The sequence below is a fragment of the Vulpes vulpes genome, chromosome 14 (genome assembly GCF_048418805.1).
Source record: "Vulpes vulpes isolate BD-2025 chromosome 14, VulVul3, whole genome shotgun sequence".
NCBI lineage: Eukaryota > Metazoa > Chordata > Mammalia > Carnivora > Canidae > Vulpes > Vulpes vulpes.
Genome location: NC_132793.1, coordinates 80716310 through 80731044, shown reverse-complemented (window position 1 = coordinate 80731044; position 14735 = coordinate 80716310). Strand labels below are relative to the sequence as shown.

Sequence of the window (14735 nt, the reverse complement as noted above, 5' to 3'; positions counted from 1 at the left end):
TAAGTTCAAGCCCCACAGTGGGCTCTATGCTGGATGTGGAGCCTACTTACCAATTAATTAATTAGTTAATTAATTAAAAATTAAAGACAAAACAAAAAGGAAATATTTCCAAACCAGTTGATGGGTAGTCACCATCCAAAACCCCCAGTGCCTCCCCTTTGGGTCCCACTCTGCCCCAAGCAAGTAACAGTGACACAGAGTAAGAGGAGAGAGGGGGCTTCACGCTTCCTCCTTCAGAGGCTCCATGTCTATTCTGATTGCCCTAAATAATGATGCAGTATCAATATTAAGTTGACCTAATAATGTTAAATATTGTTTAATAGTATTACCATTAAAAATAAGCAAAAGTTAAAATGAAGGGGAGAGCCCATGGAATAAGGAAAATTTAAAGAAGCAAAGCTAATCCCATAAAAACCCTGGGGTGCTCTTCAAAACCCAGCTGTGCTTTGTTGTAATTTTCAGTGAAGCTCCACCCAGCCAAATTAAAAATCCAAATTAAAGAGCCCATCTACAACCTAGTTTTTTCGACCCTGTATACTTGAGATTAGTAAAAATTCAATAGCATGATCCTGCCTGTTAGAAATTAAGTCTTCTGCATTTCCTGAATTATTTGGTGTTCTCTCTGACCGATGGAAGAAGAGAAATGTCACGAACAAATGTGAATAGTGTTTCCTACTTGCTGAGTTCAGCTCACAGCTGACAGTATGAATACTGAAGGAATGATCGCCAACCCAAAGACACACTCTGGGGAGAAGACATCACCCAGGAAAAGATGGACTTTGTTTTGTCTCTCCAACTCACTGACTTGAAATATTGGAATCATGCTCATAATTCTCTAAAGAAACTTTGAGTAGATGCCTCACAGCCTTGTCAGACACAACCTCAGTCTCCCCACTATCACGTCTACCAGCATTCCTCGTCATTGGAAATGCTGAATGTATCTGTCACATTTCTGACCCTTTTTAGTTACATTTTCATACATGTTAAAATTTCCATGGACATGTATCCTGTTGACCTGGGGAATGACTTTGGCCAGAGTGTGTTCTCACAGCAGAATGAAGTTTGGCTGAAACACAGGCTGTCCTCTGCATGCTAGGCAGTGGGGACATGGGTTGCAGCTCCAATGTTTTCACTGCATATATAATGGCCACAAGCAGGCAAACCTATCTCTACCCCTGTTTTGACCTAATAGTACTTCCACAGAATTTTCTTAGGTCTCCTTGGTTAGCCTCCAGGAAAACAGCAAAGCTGAGAATATGGGAATCTCACAAACCTAAAATCCAACCCAGAAACCAGACCTGTTTGGGCCCTCCAGACTAAGGTGAAAACCTGGATGACTCTCCATGTTCTCCTCTGATGCAGCTACTGTGGATACCTGCTGAGTCATAGAACAGAGATTTGGGAGTTTTAGAAAGCTGCACGCCAATTTGTGCAATAGCTGTATTTTCAGTCTCTCAGCATTTGGTGTCTGTCCATGTTGATTCACATAAACCAAGATTTTTCCCTTGTTACCTTCCATAGTGTGCTATCACATGAATGGATATGCCCCAGATGCATTAGGGTAGTCCCCTCAGCACAGGGAAGAAGGGACACAATCCTAGAGGTTAAGGGAAGGAACAGAGAATGTCATGTTCATCTATATAATACTTTATTTCTTAAAAATAAACAAGAAAACCCAAGCAAAGAGAATACAATGTTTTAACTTCCCCATTTTGTGGTGGTGAGCATACAGATATTATATTATCCTCTGTGATTCTCTCGATTTTTTAAATTTAAATTTTAGGTAAGTTAAAATTAATTGTTAAAATGAAAACATTGAAAATGTCATATTTTTAGAAAATGGAGGAGCCAAAATTTCTAACAATAGGTACCCTCTCATCTACTCCCAGACAGGATCTGGGTCCTGAAACTAGAAGCCTCCCAGGAGGCAGGGTGTAGCAACTTCCTGAACATGCAGACCCCTCGGGACTGATCAAGGTTTACTGTGGCCACACTGTGTGGCCTCATGGGTTCGCACACAACTGTGTCTTCTGGGGACCACCTCATCTGAGAATAGAAGGCACATACAAGCTGAATTGGCATGTCAGAAGCCCAGGGCCGAGCTGCCTTAGTCTGCTTGAGAAATGCTGCAGCCCTTGGCGCTCTGTGGGGCCACAGAATCACAGTCACAGTCATGATAGTGCCTGCTGAGTACAAACCAGGACATTCAACAACTTCTGTACAACTTCTCTAATTCAGTACTTCATGACAAAATAATAACAGCCACAGAATTAGCTCAAAATTAACAAGTCCAGGCCATGGAAGAATAATAGCTAGGTAACTTGAGTGTCAACCTGCAGACACTGTGATCCCAGCAATGAGTGAGTGACACTGAGTGTCAGGTCAGCCTAAGGTCCTGTGAGAGAGAGCATTGCCCTACTCCTCACTGCCAGGAGCCTCCTTGCACAGGCTGTTGAGCAGGGGTATGGTTGGGCTGTCAAGGTCACAAGAACAGAGAAAATTCCCCTGTCCAGAGTCCAGTCATGAGGAATGTTCACTCATGCTTAGCATACCTGGGACCTCAGGTGTTCATGACAGGACTCCCAGTTCCTGTATGCAAGCCCCCATTCCTGCCTTTACATTGCCACACCAGGGATTCACAATTCTGCCCAACACCTATCAGTGATGGCAGAAGACACAGCAGAAACAGGGCTTGCCAGCCTTGTATAAGGCCTTCAATGTGTATCCCAATCTCAGCTGCAGTCAGGACCACACAAAGAACTCAAAATCCTGCCCAAGCCAAGTGCAAGAAGCCACACATGGGTGGCTTCTGTATTCATGGGGAATAATTCATGTTTGCCTTCAACCAGCCTGTCTTTGGTGTCTTACATTTTTTTTAAAAAAAGAAAAAAAAAAAAAACAGACAGTCTTTTCCATGAGGTATGGTAGCTTTCAGTTGACTAACCCTGAAACAACTAGTTTGACTCACAGTGGCATTGATACACTGCCCACTGCAGGCCCATGGATTCCAGCCTGCAGTATGGACTAAGCACCCCTGGCCCAGCTGGACCCAAGCTTTGCCACCTTTCTACCATAGCTATGAGTGCAGCAAGGGGACAAGGTTCATTCTCTGCTTCCTCTGGAAGGAAGAGTGAGCCCAGGTCATGTCCAGGCTGAAAGTCAGGTCCTCGTAACATGGAGGAAGAGTGCAACTCACCATGGTTGCAGTGAATGGGATGTTGTCAATCAAGGAAGATGCAATGGCTGACACCCAGACCACCAGGATGATGGCAGTTGCGAGGCGCCGATCCTCTGGGACCATCTGGAAGGGAGCAGATAATAGCAGTGCTATGTATCACAGTGGCATTGATAAATCACACATACTGCAGATGTGATGGTAGGACATGTGAGGCTCACAGAGCTGTCAGTCCTTCCTTTCACAAAGGAGAAGACCAAGGCAGTCCCAGATGTGCAAACAGGACCAGCCTGGGCTTTCCTGGCTAATATTAGGAGCCTCAGCTAGGTCTCCAGGAAACTGGGAAGAGTGATTCCCAGCTATACCCAAGCCAATTAGCTCCTGGGGCGGGGGGGGGGGGGGGGGGGGGAGCCAGATGGTCCCATTCTTGCTGGCAGCACATACTGGTTACATGGACCTGATCTCCCAGCAGAGCCCTCTGGGGCTGTGCATTCATTTACTAACACTGGTGTCTACCACTCTCCTAAAGGCTAATAGTAAAATTGTAGGCATCTACAATTGTATATTCTTTGGAAAAAGTCTCACTTCATCTCTAGGCTACACAGGATAAAAAAGTTTCCATGCTGTAATTTTTAAATAATTTGTGACTTATTCTTACCAGATTTTTTTTTTTTTACAAAATCAAAGTAACAGTGGCTGAAGCACATTCTGTTGCAGTATTTAATGTACCTTTATCAGCAAAGCAGTCTGTTCTCCGACATATTCTATTAAGTGGAGATGTGCCAGTGCCTAGAAGAAATGGATATATGATGAGAATCAGTTTAAAACTGAGAATATATGCTTTTTTTTTTTTTTCAAAAAACAGGTCTATAAAATGAAAATAAGTGAACATAAAGCAGGTCCAGGCTCTCATGTCTTATAAAGGATCAGACTCAAATATACCGTCTATAAATAATTTACTATCAGATAGGTACAATGAAGATTCACTGAGAAGCACAATACCACAGGCAGGAATTTCTCATTGATTTGTGTTACTGTCCACATTAAATTTAAATTTGAATGGAATGCCATCTCTTTAGGGTCAGTGTATAGGAGCACTGTTCAACTGTATATAGTGAAATGTCACTCCATATAGAAGATCTTTCAAATAACTTGCATTTCAAATTTCTTTTTTGAAGTTCAACATCACAGAGTTTTAGAAAAATCAAAGAAAATGTATGGTTTTTATGACTGTCAAAGAAAAAAAGAAAAGGTCTATTTAACTGAAGCATGTGACTCTTTTCTCAGTACTAGAAAAAAATTACTTTTCTCAGTAATTGAAAAAATTATGTCTATAAAAAGGTAGGAAAGAAGACTGGATGAAGGAGATGTAAATGCAAGAGCTGTTACGCTCAGGCTGCCACCCTGGCGCAGCGAGGGAAGGCATCAATTGTTGCCCACTGCATCCTGGACAGTAAGTACCAATAGGGAACCAGACATGCATGTGACTCAGGTGTCTTGCACCTCTCAAATATGGCCTTTTCACTGTGATGTCACCATGCTGACTGACTATAAATATCGAAAACATCAGCTTTACCATGTTTAAATACAAGTTTACAACTTCTCCATCCACATGTACAGCTGTTTGTTAGTCTTTGTTTAAAGGCTGTGGAATGCAAATTTTTTAATCACAATTTGCAACCAGGTTTACTATTATATCAACAAAATCATAAGGACAAGTCTATTTAGATACATCTGTTCACAAATCTAGTCAGCATTGTTGACATTAGGGACTGAATCATTCTTCATTGTGGGGGCTGTCCTATACATTGTGGGAAGTTTACCATCCCTGGCTTCTACTCCCCAGTGTGACAACCGAAAATGTCTCCAGGCAGTGCCAATGATGCCACAAAATCAGCCCCGACCTCCTGATAAGAATCACATTTTGAATTTACAATATTCCATGAATAAATAAAATTTTTAATTTGCAAAACATAAATGTAGTCACTATTTTATTTCATTTTATAATGAAATATTGATTCATATATTGATTCAAAGAAAAGCCAGGTCTAAACCAGATTAAAACTTCCTGCTAGATATCAAATAAAGATGATTATATATGTGTATATACATACACGTACATATACAGACATACACATACACAGTATCATGTCCACACCTTGATATGTCCTTATAAACTATCTATTTATATATTTAGTGTCATATAATTATCCCAAATATCAATGCATATGGTATGCAGTGTAAGACAACATGAAGGAAAATATTGAAAATACTTGAACACTCTATCTAATAACTCAGTTTGAAGCATCTGATCTCTTCATTGAAAAATGAAAGTTAAAATAGAAGTATATAATAAGAACTCCTTTATAATATGGAAATGAAATAAATATGTAACACTTAACTCTACCAAACCTTTCATACTGGATGATATATATTGTTCTATTTTCAATTCACTGACCTTTTCCTTTGTCATATTCATTCTGCTATTCAACCCATAAAGTTTTTTTAATGAAAGTGTTATGTTTTTAAGTTCTGACCTTTGCATTTGCTTCTGTTTTATAATTTGTTTCTCTCCTAAAGATTCCTATGTTCACTCATTTCAAATTTATTTTTCTTTACTTCATTTAAATGTTATAACAGTTACTTTAGATTCTTTGGTCATTTCAATATCTGGATCATGTTGGGATTAAGATCTATTTATCGTTTTTTTTTTTCCCCCTTGAGAATTGTTTACATTCTCCTCTTTCTTGTATGTTGAGTTCTTTGATATCATCTCCTGGACACTGTCAATGTTAAGATATGGAGACTCTGGGTCCTGTTATAATCTTCTGGAGATAATCTTTTCTTCTCCTTTTCAGTTAGAAGTTAAGTTCAGATCACAATTTCCGTCTTACCATCCATAGGTAGTGTTTCAAATTCATATTTCCCATGGTAGTTTCGTTCGGTCTCACATATGCTGATTTCACAGCACTTGGAAACTTGTGCAGATGGTTCAAGTTTCTGTTGAATTCTTTAAACTTGCTATGTTGGTTTGTGCCTGTCCAGCATACAGGAATTTGAGACTTGTATGAATGGTTCTAATCTCAGATAGTTCTCTAGGCCTTCACTAGGCTGGTCTGGGACTGTACCACACATGCATCATTCATAATTGTACATGCTCATGCATGCAATTCAGGTGTGGGATTCCCTGGCTCTTTCTTTTGAAATTCCCTCATTCTCCAGCCCACAGGTGCTACTTTCCCTGCTCCTCTGGGTGCAAAGGTGAGGATACTATGTGAGTGCTAGGCATTTATGCCACCATGCCATGCCATGATGAGGCCTACCTGTCCTGGAGGGAAATCAGACAAAAAAAAAAAAAAAAAAAAAAAACCAAGACGGTCACTTCTCCAAGAGTATTAACTCCTTTCCACAATCTACTTGGTTTTGTTTATTTTTCAGAGTCCATGTATACTTAGTTTTTGTATTTTGTCCTGAATTTCAGTTGTAATCAGAGAGAGGAATAAACGTTAATAGGTTTATACCCCCAAAAAAGAACTAGAATTCAATATTCTTTCGTATTATGTATGTAACTCAGTTAAAATACTCTTCCTTCAGCTAACTTCTAGATTTAAAAATAGATTAAATATGCTATTTCTCCTCTGCCAAATTCTCTGCAATTGATCTGTGCACCCATAATCACCATCCAGGGACATAGGCAGGGGCATAGCTAGAGCCCTCTGCAGGGTAACAGAGGTCAACGTGAGTCACACAGCAACTCTGGATAAAGAGAGAAGGATGCAAGTCAAACTGAATCCTATAAGATTTGAAGGAAATGCTTAAAAGTCCCATGACCATCAGTTGTACCAAGGTGGAAGTACAAGTACATCAGTATTCAAGAGGTCATACAGAAAGTCATGTGCTTTGAGAAAATGCTCCGCATCACTTGCCATCAGGAAAATACAAATCAAAACCACAATGAGATACCACCTCACACTAGTGAGAACAGTGAAAATTAACAAGACAGGAAATAACAAATGTTGGAGAGGATGTGGAGAAAGGGGAACCCTCTTGCACTGCTGGTGGGAATATGAAGTGGTGCAGCCCCTCTGGAAAACTGTGCGGAGGTTCCTCAAAGAGTTAAAAAATAGAACTACTCTATGATTCAGCAATTGCACTGCTGGGGATTTACCCCAAAGATACAGATGCAGTGAAAGATCAAGACACCTGCACCGCAATGTTTATAGCAGCAATGTCCACAATAGCCAAACTGTGGAAGGAGCCTCAATGTCATTCGATGAATGGATAAAGATGCGGTGTCTATATACAATGGAATATTACTCAGCCATTAGAAACGATGGATACCCACCATTTGCTTCGTGGATGGGACTGGAGGGTATTATGCTGAGTGAAGTAAATCAATCAGAGAAGGACAAACATTATATGGTTTCACTCATACAAGGAATATAAAAAATAGTGAAAGGGATTATAGGGGAAAGGAGGGGAACTGAGTGGGAAAAATCAGAAAGTGTGACAACCCATGAAAGACTACTAACTCTGGGAAACAAAATGAAGCATTGCGGAAGGGGAGGTGGGCAGGGGGACGGGGTGACTGGGTGCTGGGCACTGAGGGGAGCACTTGACAGGACAAGCACTGGGTGTTATACTATATGTTGGCAAATCGAATTTCAATTAAAAAAAGAAAAAGAAAAAAAAGTCATGTGCTCTTTGGTGTTCATCAAATACCCACTTATCTACCTTTCCCTGCTGTTTTTTCCTTTTTCATGATACCTTATCTTATTTTAAAATAATCTCCATCAAAATCTGACCTGATCAAACACACACACATACACACAAACACACACACACATCCTGATTTTAAAAACTCTAAAATATACGGAAAGTTTTGACACTGTAACAGCTGAGAGATAGCTATGTTCATAAACATTTGGAATACATTATAATTGGTGTTATTTTAACTGAACTTAAATTACAGCACTATGTTTTAGAGAATGTCACAATTAGGTTAGAAACAGATTATTGAAATTGATAAAGAGCTCATTGTAAATCCTTTTTGCTGCAAACATCCAAAAATGAAAATACCTGTGTGTCTATTTTTCCACAGAATTATGCATGTATCTTCCCAGTGAACTCACTAATAATCTTGTTTGTAAATGACCCTCGTGTTCGGTGCCTGGCAGAAAAGCTAGACAACCACTCATTCTCTAAAAATAAACTTCTTATGTTGTTCTCTCACACTGGAATCAGAGGTCTATTGAAGGTATTTATAATTTAAAAACAACTTCAATCTTTTTTTATATTCCACAGAAGAAATATATTAGAAGAGACTTGAATTCTTATTGAAAAAACACTAAACAAAAGGAATAAGATTAAATTTTAAAATTCTATTAAGTATTTTTGGTAGTAATAGTGCTGTTTTCCTGTGTTTTCATTTGCTTAGTTTTATTTTTTAAGGGAGTGTTTCAATATTTGTTATTTTTTCCCCAAAGGCAAGAAGAATAAACCATTGGTATTTCTGAATTTGTAAATCTGAATATGTTGGTGGTCAATCTCTGCTCCTCAGGTATAGGCAGCAGTGATCTCTGCCAGCACTCCTCAAAATTAATTTTTCCAGTGAATGAACACTCTTTCACTAATTCACATTATATTATTTCTCATTTGATCTTAACATTTCTTAAGACAGTTGAGGATATAAGAAACATGTGACTTTTATATTATAAACCTCAGGGCTTATGAGTAAAGGTAACATGCCAAAAAGTAACTTATATACAAGAAAATGATGCATAGCAAAGAGAACTTGGAATGTTGCAGTGGAGCTTGCTTTGGAATTTGGCATGAGTTATTAACATGAAATTATTACATGAAATCTATAAATTAGAGCTCTTATCCCACTTATTATTAGGGCTATCATTATTTTCAGTGACAGACTTTTGGCATAGCTAAAGATGTTCCAATGACACCAAAAAATTTAGATGCACAGGAAGACTTTCCAAACACCAAAAATTTAGATGCACAGGAAGACTTTCCAAACATCCTGGACACCCAAGGAAGGAAATGGACCCAAAGCTTGAATATGCTTTAAAAGGATAACTCATTGCTTAGGAACCAAGAAATCCCCAAAGCTTCCTAATACTGCCTAAAGATTACAATTTTTTCCTCTTCCTTCTTGGTTTAAGATTCTGATGAAAATATCCCCATAAGAAACCTTCTTAGATGAATCCAGCCAAGAGCCACTCTCCACACAGCACCTGTGACAATTGTGAATGACTATTATACTCACAAAGTTTCATTTATAAACATAAGTATTTTATAAATGTAAATTCCTCATAAAGCAATAGTCCACATTGCTCAGTCCCATTCATCCCTTTATTTGTTTGACAAATATTTGTTGAGTGCCTATTATGTGCCAGGCATTGTTAAGCAGCTGGCAGCATGCTTAGGAGGAGCACCCAGGTAGAACTGACAAGTACAAATACACTTTCACCTAATAAGGAGGCCATTGGGTCCTGGATTCAGTAAACAAATGAATGCATGATGGAAAATGATGTGTGAGTAGCAGCTGCAGCCAGATCATTCATGTTTAATAAGCTATGGTTGAGGCTTTGGATTTCAGTTCAAGTGCAACAAGGACAACACACTGCTATGAAAACCCCAAATGTCACTGTTGTCAAAATTCTAAGAAAATGAATGGTACTTGCAGCAGTATAGAAGGACATCTACTGTTCAAAAGGTTTTCCAGAAAAATCTAAGAAGCATTTAAAAGCTAACTCTTCAATATCACAGGGCAAAAATGGAAGCAGTATCTCCAAGATTCTCAAACCAAAGTTTACCACCTGAAAAGTCAATAAATCTACTTAATGTCTCTCAAATCCCTAAAATAACCAATTCTTATTTTATTCTTATGATAATAGATAGGCTTAGCTATGTATTTTAATGTTTAAGCCAATAATTAAGAGAAGACAAATATCGATAGCTTCAAAATACATGAGAAAATAGATAAAAACGCGTTTTAACAATATACTTCATCAATAGATCGGAAAAGGAAATACCAAGGAAATAAAACAATATATCAAATATAGGACATAACAGCGAGCAGTTTAAAATTATATACAAACAAATATATGTTCTTTACTGGAAACCAACTAAAAACAAAATGACAGAGATTAAAAATAAATGAATGAGCAATTTCAGGAGACTTCTGTCCAAACAGAATGGTACAGACCCCCTTCCACTTCCTCATATCTGCTAAGCACAACTATAAACCCTGGAAATAAATCAAGAGACAAGTAAAGGAGAACTCTTAAAGGTGCTGATATGAAAGCAAACTGGTTTGGTACCTCAGAACAGGAAGAATCATTATCATCATCCATCACCAAGAACCAACATTTTTCTGACCCTCCCTCCCCACAAACACAGCAAGAGAAAGCAGCCATGTGGGCTTGTTCCTCTTCCAGGTAGAATGGGATCCCCTAACAAACACTATCAAGCACTGCCAACAAAGGTGGCCAGGAAAGCTGTCCATCCCTGATGAGAAGTACCTCGTAGGCATGTAGATCCTACAGAAGGTGCCACTACAACACAAAACTGGGATCTCAGTCCTTTGAACACCAGGCCTGAAACCCCTTCTCTGCCAAAGAGATACCTAGAGCAGCTGTGGGACACTGGTAGAGGTATCCTATCACAGTGCATGGCCCAAAAAATGTTCTGAGGTCCCCACAGGAAAGCGGATCCCACTATAACAAACACCCACTCAGGAGGCCTCTTCATTCCTATAGACCTGAGACTCCCCCTTCCCAACAGAGAAACCCAGGCAGCCCAACCTGGGAAAATCCCTTCCACCCCCTCTTTGAAAATTGAATTCATGGGAACCATAGACCATAGGCCAGAACCTGAAGGCTAAACTTAAAGCATAACTGCCTGCTAAAATAAAAGATTTTGGTATGACTCAGACTCCCCTAAAATAATGGATAAAATATTCAGGATACAACCAAGAGTCACCTCTCATATTAGAAACCAAACCAAAACAAAACAAAACAATAATAAACAGCTTGAATGACAAAGTACAATCAAATTGACACCAACATTGAGATAAATCAAATGCTGGGTTACCTAAACAGGTTTTAAAGAACCCATCTTAAAATGTCCCAATATTTAATTATGAATTCTCTTGAAAAAAAATTTAAAAAAAAAAGAAAACCAAAGTGGAGAAACAGAGCTTATTTTTTTAAAGGACCACATGGAAATTATAGAACTAAAAAATACAGTAACAGGAATCTTTGGAGCACCTGAGTGGCTCAGTGGTTGTGTCTGCCTTTGGCTCTGGTTGTGATCCCAGGATCCTGGGATCAAGTCCTGCATCAGGCCTGCTTCTCCCTCTGCCTATGTCTCTGCCTCTCTCTGTGTCTCTCAATAAATAAGTAATTTTTAAAAGAAATCTTTAACAAAAAACCTCATAGTATGGACTCAATGTAGAGTAGAGATGACAGGGGAAAGAATCAGTGAATTTGAAGATAGATCAATAGAATTCACCCAATCTGAACAATAGAGAGAAAACAAATTGGAAAAAAAGTGATAGAGCCTCAGAACTGTGGGATTATAAAATTTAAAAATCTAGTATCCATGTCATTGGAGTCCAAGGTAAGAATGAGGATAGGGTTGAGAAAGTATTTTATGAAATAAAAGCAGAAATATCCACCAAATTTGGCAAAGACACATGCCTGTACCCAAAAGACAAATCTACAAATCTGTAGATTCAAAAACCTGAGCAAACCCCAGGAACATGGTAACAGGATGAACCCAAAGAGATCCACATCAAGACACACCATAAACTTATGAAAACTAGACCAAATATATATATATATATATATATATATATATATATATAGAGAGAGAGAGAGAGAGAGAGAGAGAGAGAGAGACCATCCAGACAATTATGTATTACCTATAAGGGAGCATCAATTTGAATGGCAGAAAACTTCTTATCTGAAACCATGAGGGCCAGGAAGAAATGATACATAATATTTTGAGAGATTAAAGAAAAGAACTGTCAACTATACATTCTATATCCAGTGAAACGATCCTTCAAGAATTAAAAGGAAATAAAGGATACTCTTAAATGAAGGAAAACTAAAAGAATTTACTAGCAGACTTACCCTTAAATATTGCTTAAAAGAAGTTCTTCAAGCACAAAAGAAATTATAAAGAGAATTCTGAGGTATCAGAAAAAGGAACAATAGAGTAGAAACATGTGCATACAACAGGCTAGTTTTTTTTCATGGGTCTTATAAATCATATTTTATAACTAAAACAAAATTTATAATATCATCTGATACTCAAGATAATGATAGTCAAACACAGAGTAGGTTAAAGAAATATCAATAGAAATGAGATTGTCACACTTCACTAAGCTCTACTAAGTCAAAAATATATATTGTAACTCTCAGAGCCACCACTACAAAAATTATACAAAGAGAATACTCAAATATTCTAAAAATAAATCAATCAAGCTATAACCCCAAAAAGTTCAAGAAAGTCAAAGGAAGAGAAACAAAAACTAGAAACAGAAGAAATAAACAGAAAATAAATAATTTAAGTGCCAGATATAAGTTCTACTTTAAGTAAATTTTAAACTAACCCAACTACATGCTATTTGCAAAAAAATCATTTCTAAGTCAATAATATGGGAAGACTGAAAGTAGAATGACAGGAAAAAATATCACCACACAAAAATTAAGTGGTTATATTAATTTCAGCTAGACAAGAACAAAGAAAATTAGTAGAGACCAGGAAGGTCATTAAATAATGATAAATGTATTACTTCAATGGAAAGACATAACAATTCTAAATGTATACACAAGGAATAATAAAACAGCAAAAAAAAAAAAACAACAATAGAGCTAAAAGAAAAAATAGACAAATCCATGCTTATAGTTGGGGACTTCAACAATCCCCTTCAGCATCTAATAGAACTACTAGATATAAAAATCATTGAAGATACAGAAAAACTAAACAACCCTGGACCAAAAACATTTTATTCACATATATAGAACATTCCAGCCAACAACAAAATACACTTTGTTTTCAAATCCTTGTAGATTTGCCAAGAGACCATATTCTGAGTCATAAAACAAATCTCAACAAATGTTAAAGAATGGAAATCATACAGACTATATTCTCCAACCACAATAATGGAATAAAATAAATCAGTAACAGGAAGACAAGAGAAAAATCTCTAAAACATATGAAAACTAAACAACATACTTCTAAATAATACATGAGTCAAGGAAGAAGCCTCAAAGTAAAATTTAAAATACATAGAGCTGAATGGTAATAAAAATACAACATATCAAAATACATAGGATGCAACTGAAGCAGAACTGAGGGGGAATTTCATAGCACTAAATGTGACATTAGACAAGAGGAAAACTTTCAAATCAGTAATCTAAATTCCTACTTCAAAAACCCAGCAATAATGAGCAAAGGACACCAAAATGGAGCTAAAGAAAGGAAATAATAAAGATCAGAGCAAAAATCAACAAAATTAAAATACAAACACAATAAAAACAATGGCTGGGGGGAAGGTTTTTCTTTGGAAAGAATAAAAAAAAAACTGACAAACTTATAACAAAACTGACAATATACAAATAGAGACATACAAATTACCAAGATCATGAATGAAATACAGAATTTCACTGAAGATACTGTAGTCATTTAAAAAAAATAGTAAAAGAATACTATCAGGGCACCCAGGTGGCTCAGTTGGTTAAGTGTCTGACATTGGCTCAGGTCATGATCTCAGGGTCCTGGGATGGAGCTCCACATTAGCCTCCACGCTCAGTGGGGAGCCTACTTCTCATCCTCTCCTTTTGCCCCTCCCCTTAACTCATACTCTCCTTCTCTCTCTCTCTCAAATAAATAAAATATTTTTTAAAAAGAACACTATCAATAACTTTACACCCACAAATTCAATAACTAAGAAGAAATGGACCAATTCCTCAAGAAACGCAAAATACAAAAATTTAACTTAGTTAAAATAGATAATCTGAATATCTCTTTAACCTTTAAAAAGATCAACCTCATAATTTAAAATCAAGAAAAAAAGAAAGAACAAAAAAATCTGTCATCTATCTATCTATCTATCTATCCATCTACCTACGTACCTATCTATCTCCAGGTTTAAATAGTTTCACCATAGAATTCTACTAAACATTTAAAGAGAAAGTAACACCAATTCTATACAATCTTTCCCAGAAAATATAAGAAAGACTTTCCAACTCATTTTATGAAGCTGAAATCATACAAAGATAGTATAAAAAATAAATACATACCAGTGTATCTCATGAACTTAAACACAAAAATCCCAGTAAAGTGTTAAAAACTGAACTTACAAATATATGAAAAAACATTATATATATTATTATATATATTATATACCATATTATATAAACCATTATAATTATATACCATAACAAAGTGAGATTTCTTCCAAGTATGCAAGACTGGTTTAATATTTGAAAATATACCAATGTAACCAAACAGACTAATAAGTTAAAGGAGAAAAATC

At 37.1% G+C, this 14735-nt stretch overlaps 1 protein-coding gene across 3 annotated transcripts in view; it reads right to left on the bottom strand.

The window, feature by feature from the left end:
* OCA2 (OCA2 melanosomal transmembrane protein) overlaps nt 1–14735 on the bottom strand; it is a 391444-nt gene that overhangs the window by 124892 nt on the left and 251817 nt on the right. For all 3 annotated transcript variants that reach the window (XM_025982265.2, XM_072737021.1, XM_072737020.1), the window contains 2 exons: nt 3905–3964; nt 3197–3301 (listed from right to left, as the gene is read on the bottom strand). In XM_025982265.2, the coding sequence (XP_025838050.1) occupies nt 3197–3301; nt 3905–3964 (165 nt within the window). The remainder of the gene's footprint in view (nt 1–3196; nt 3302–3904; nt 3965–14735) is intronic.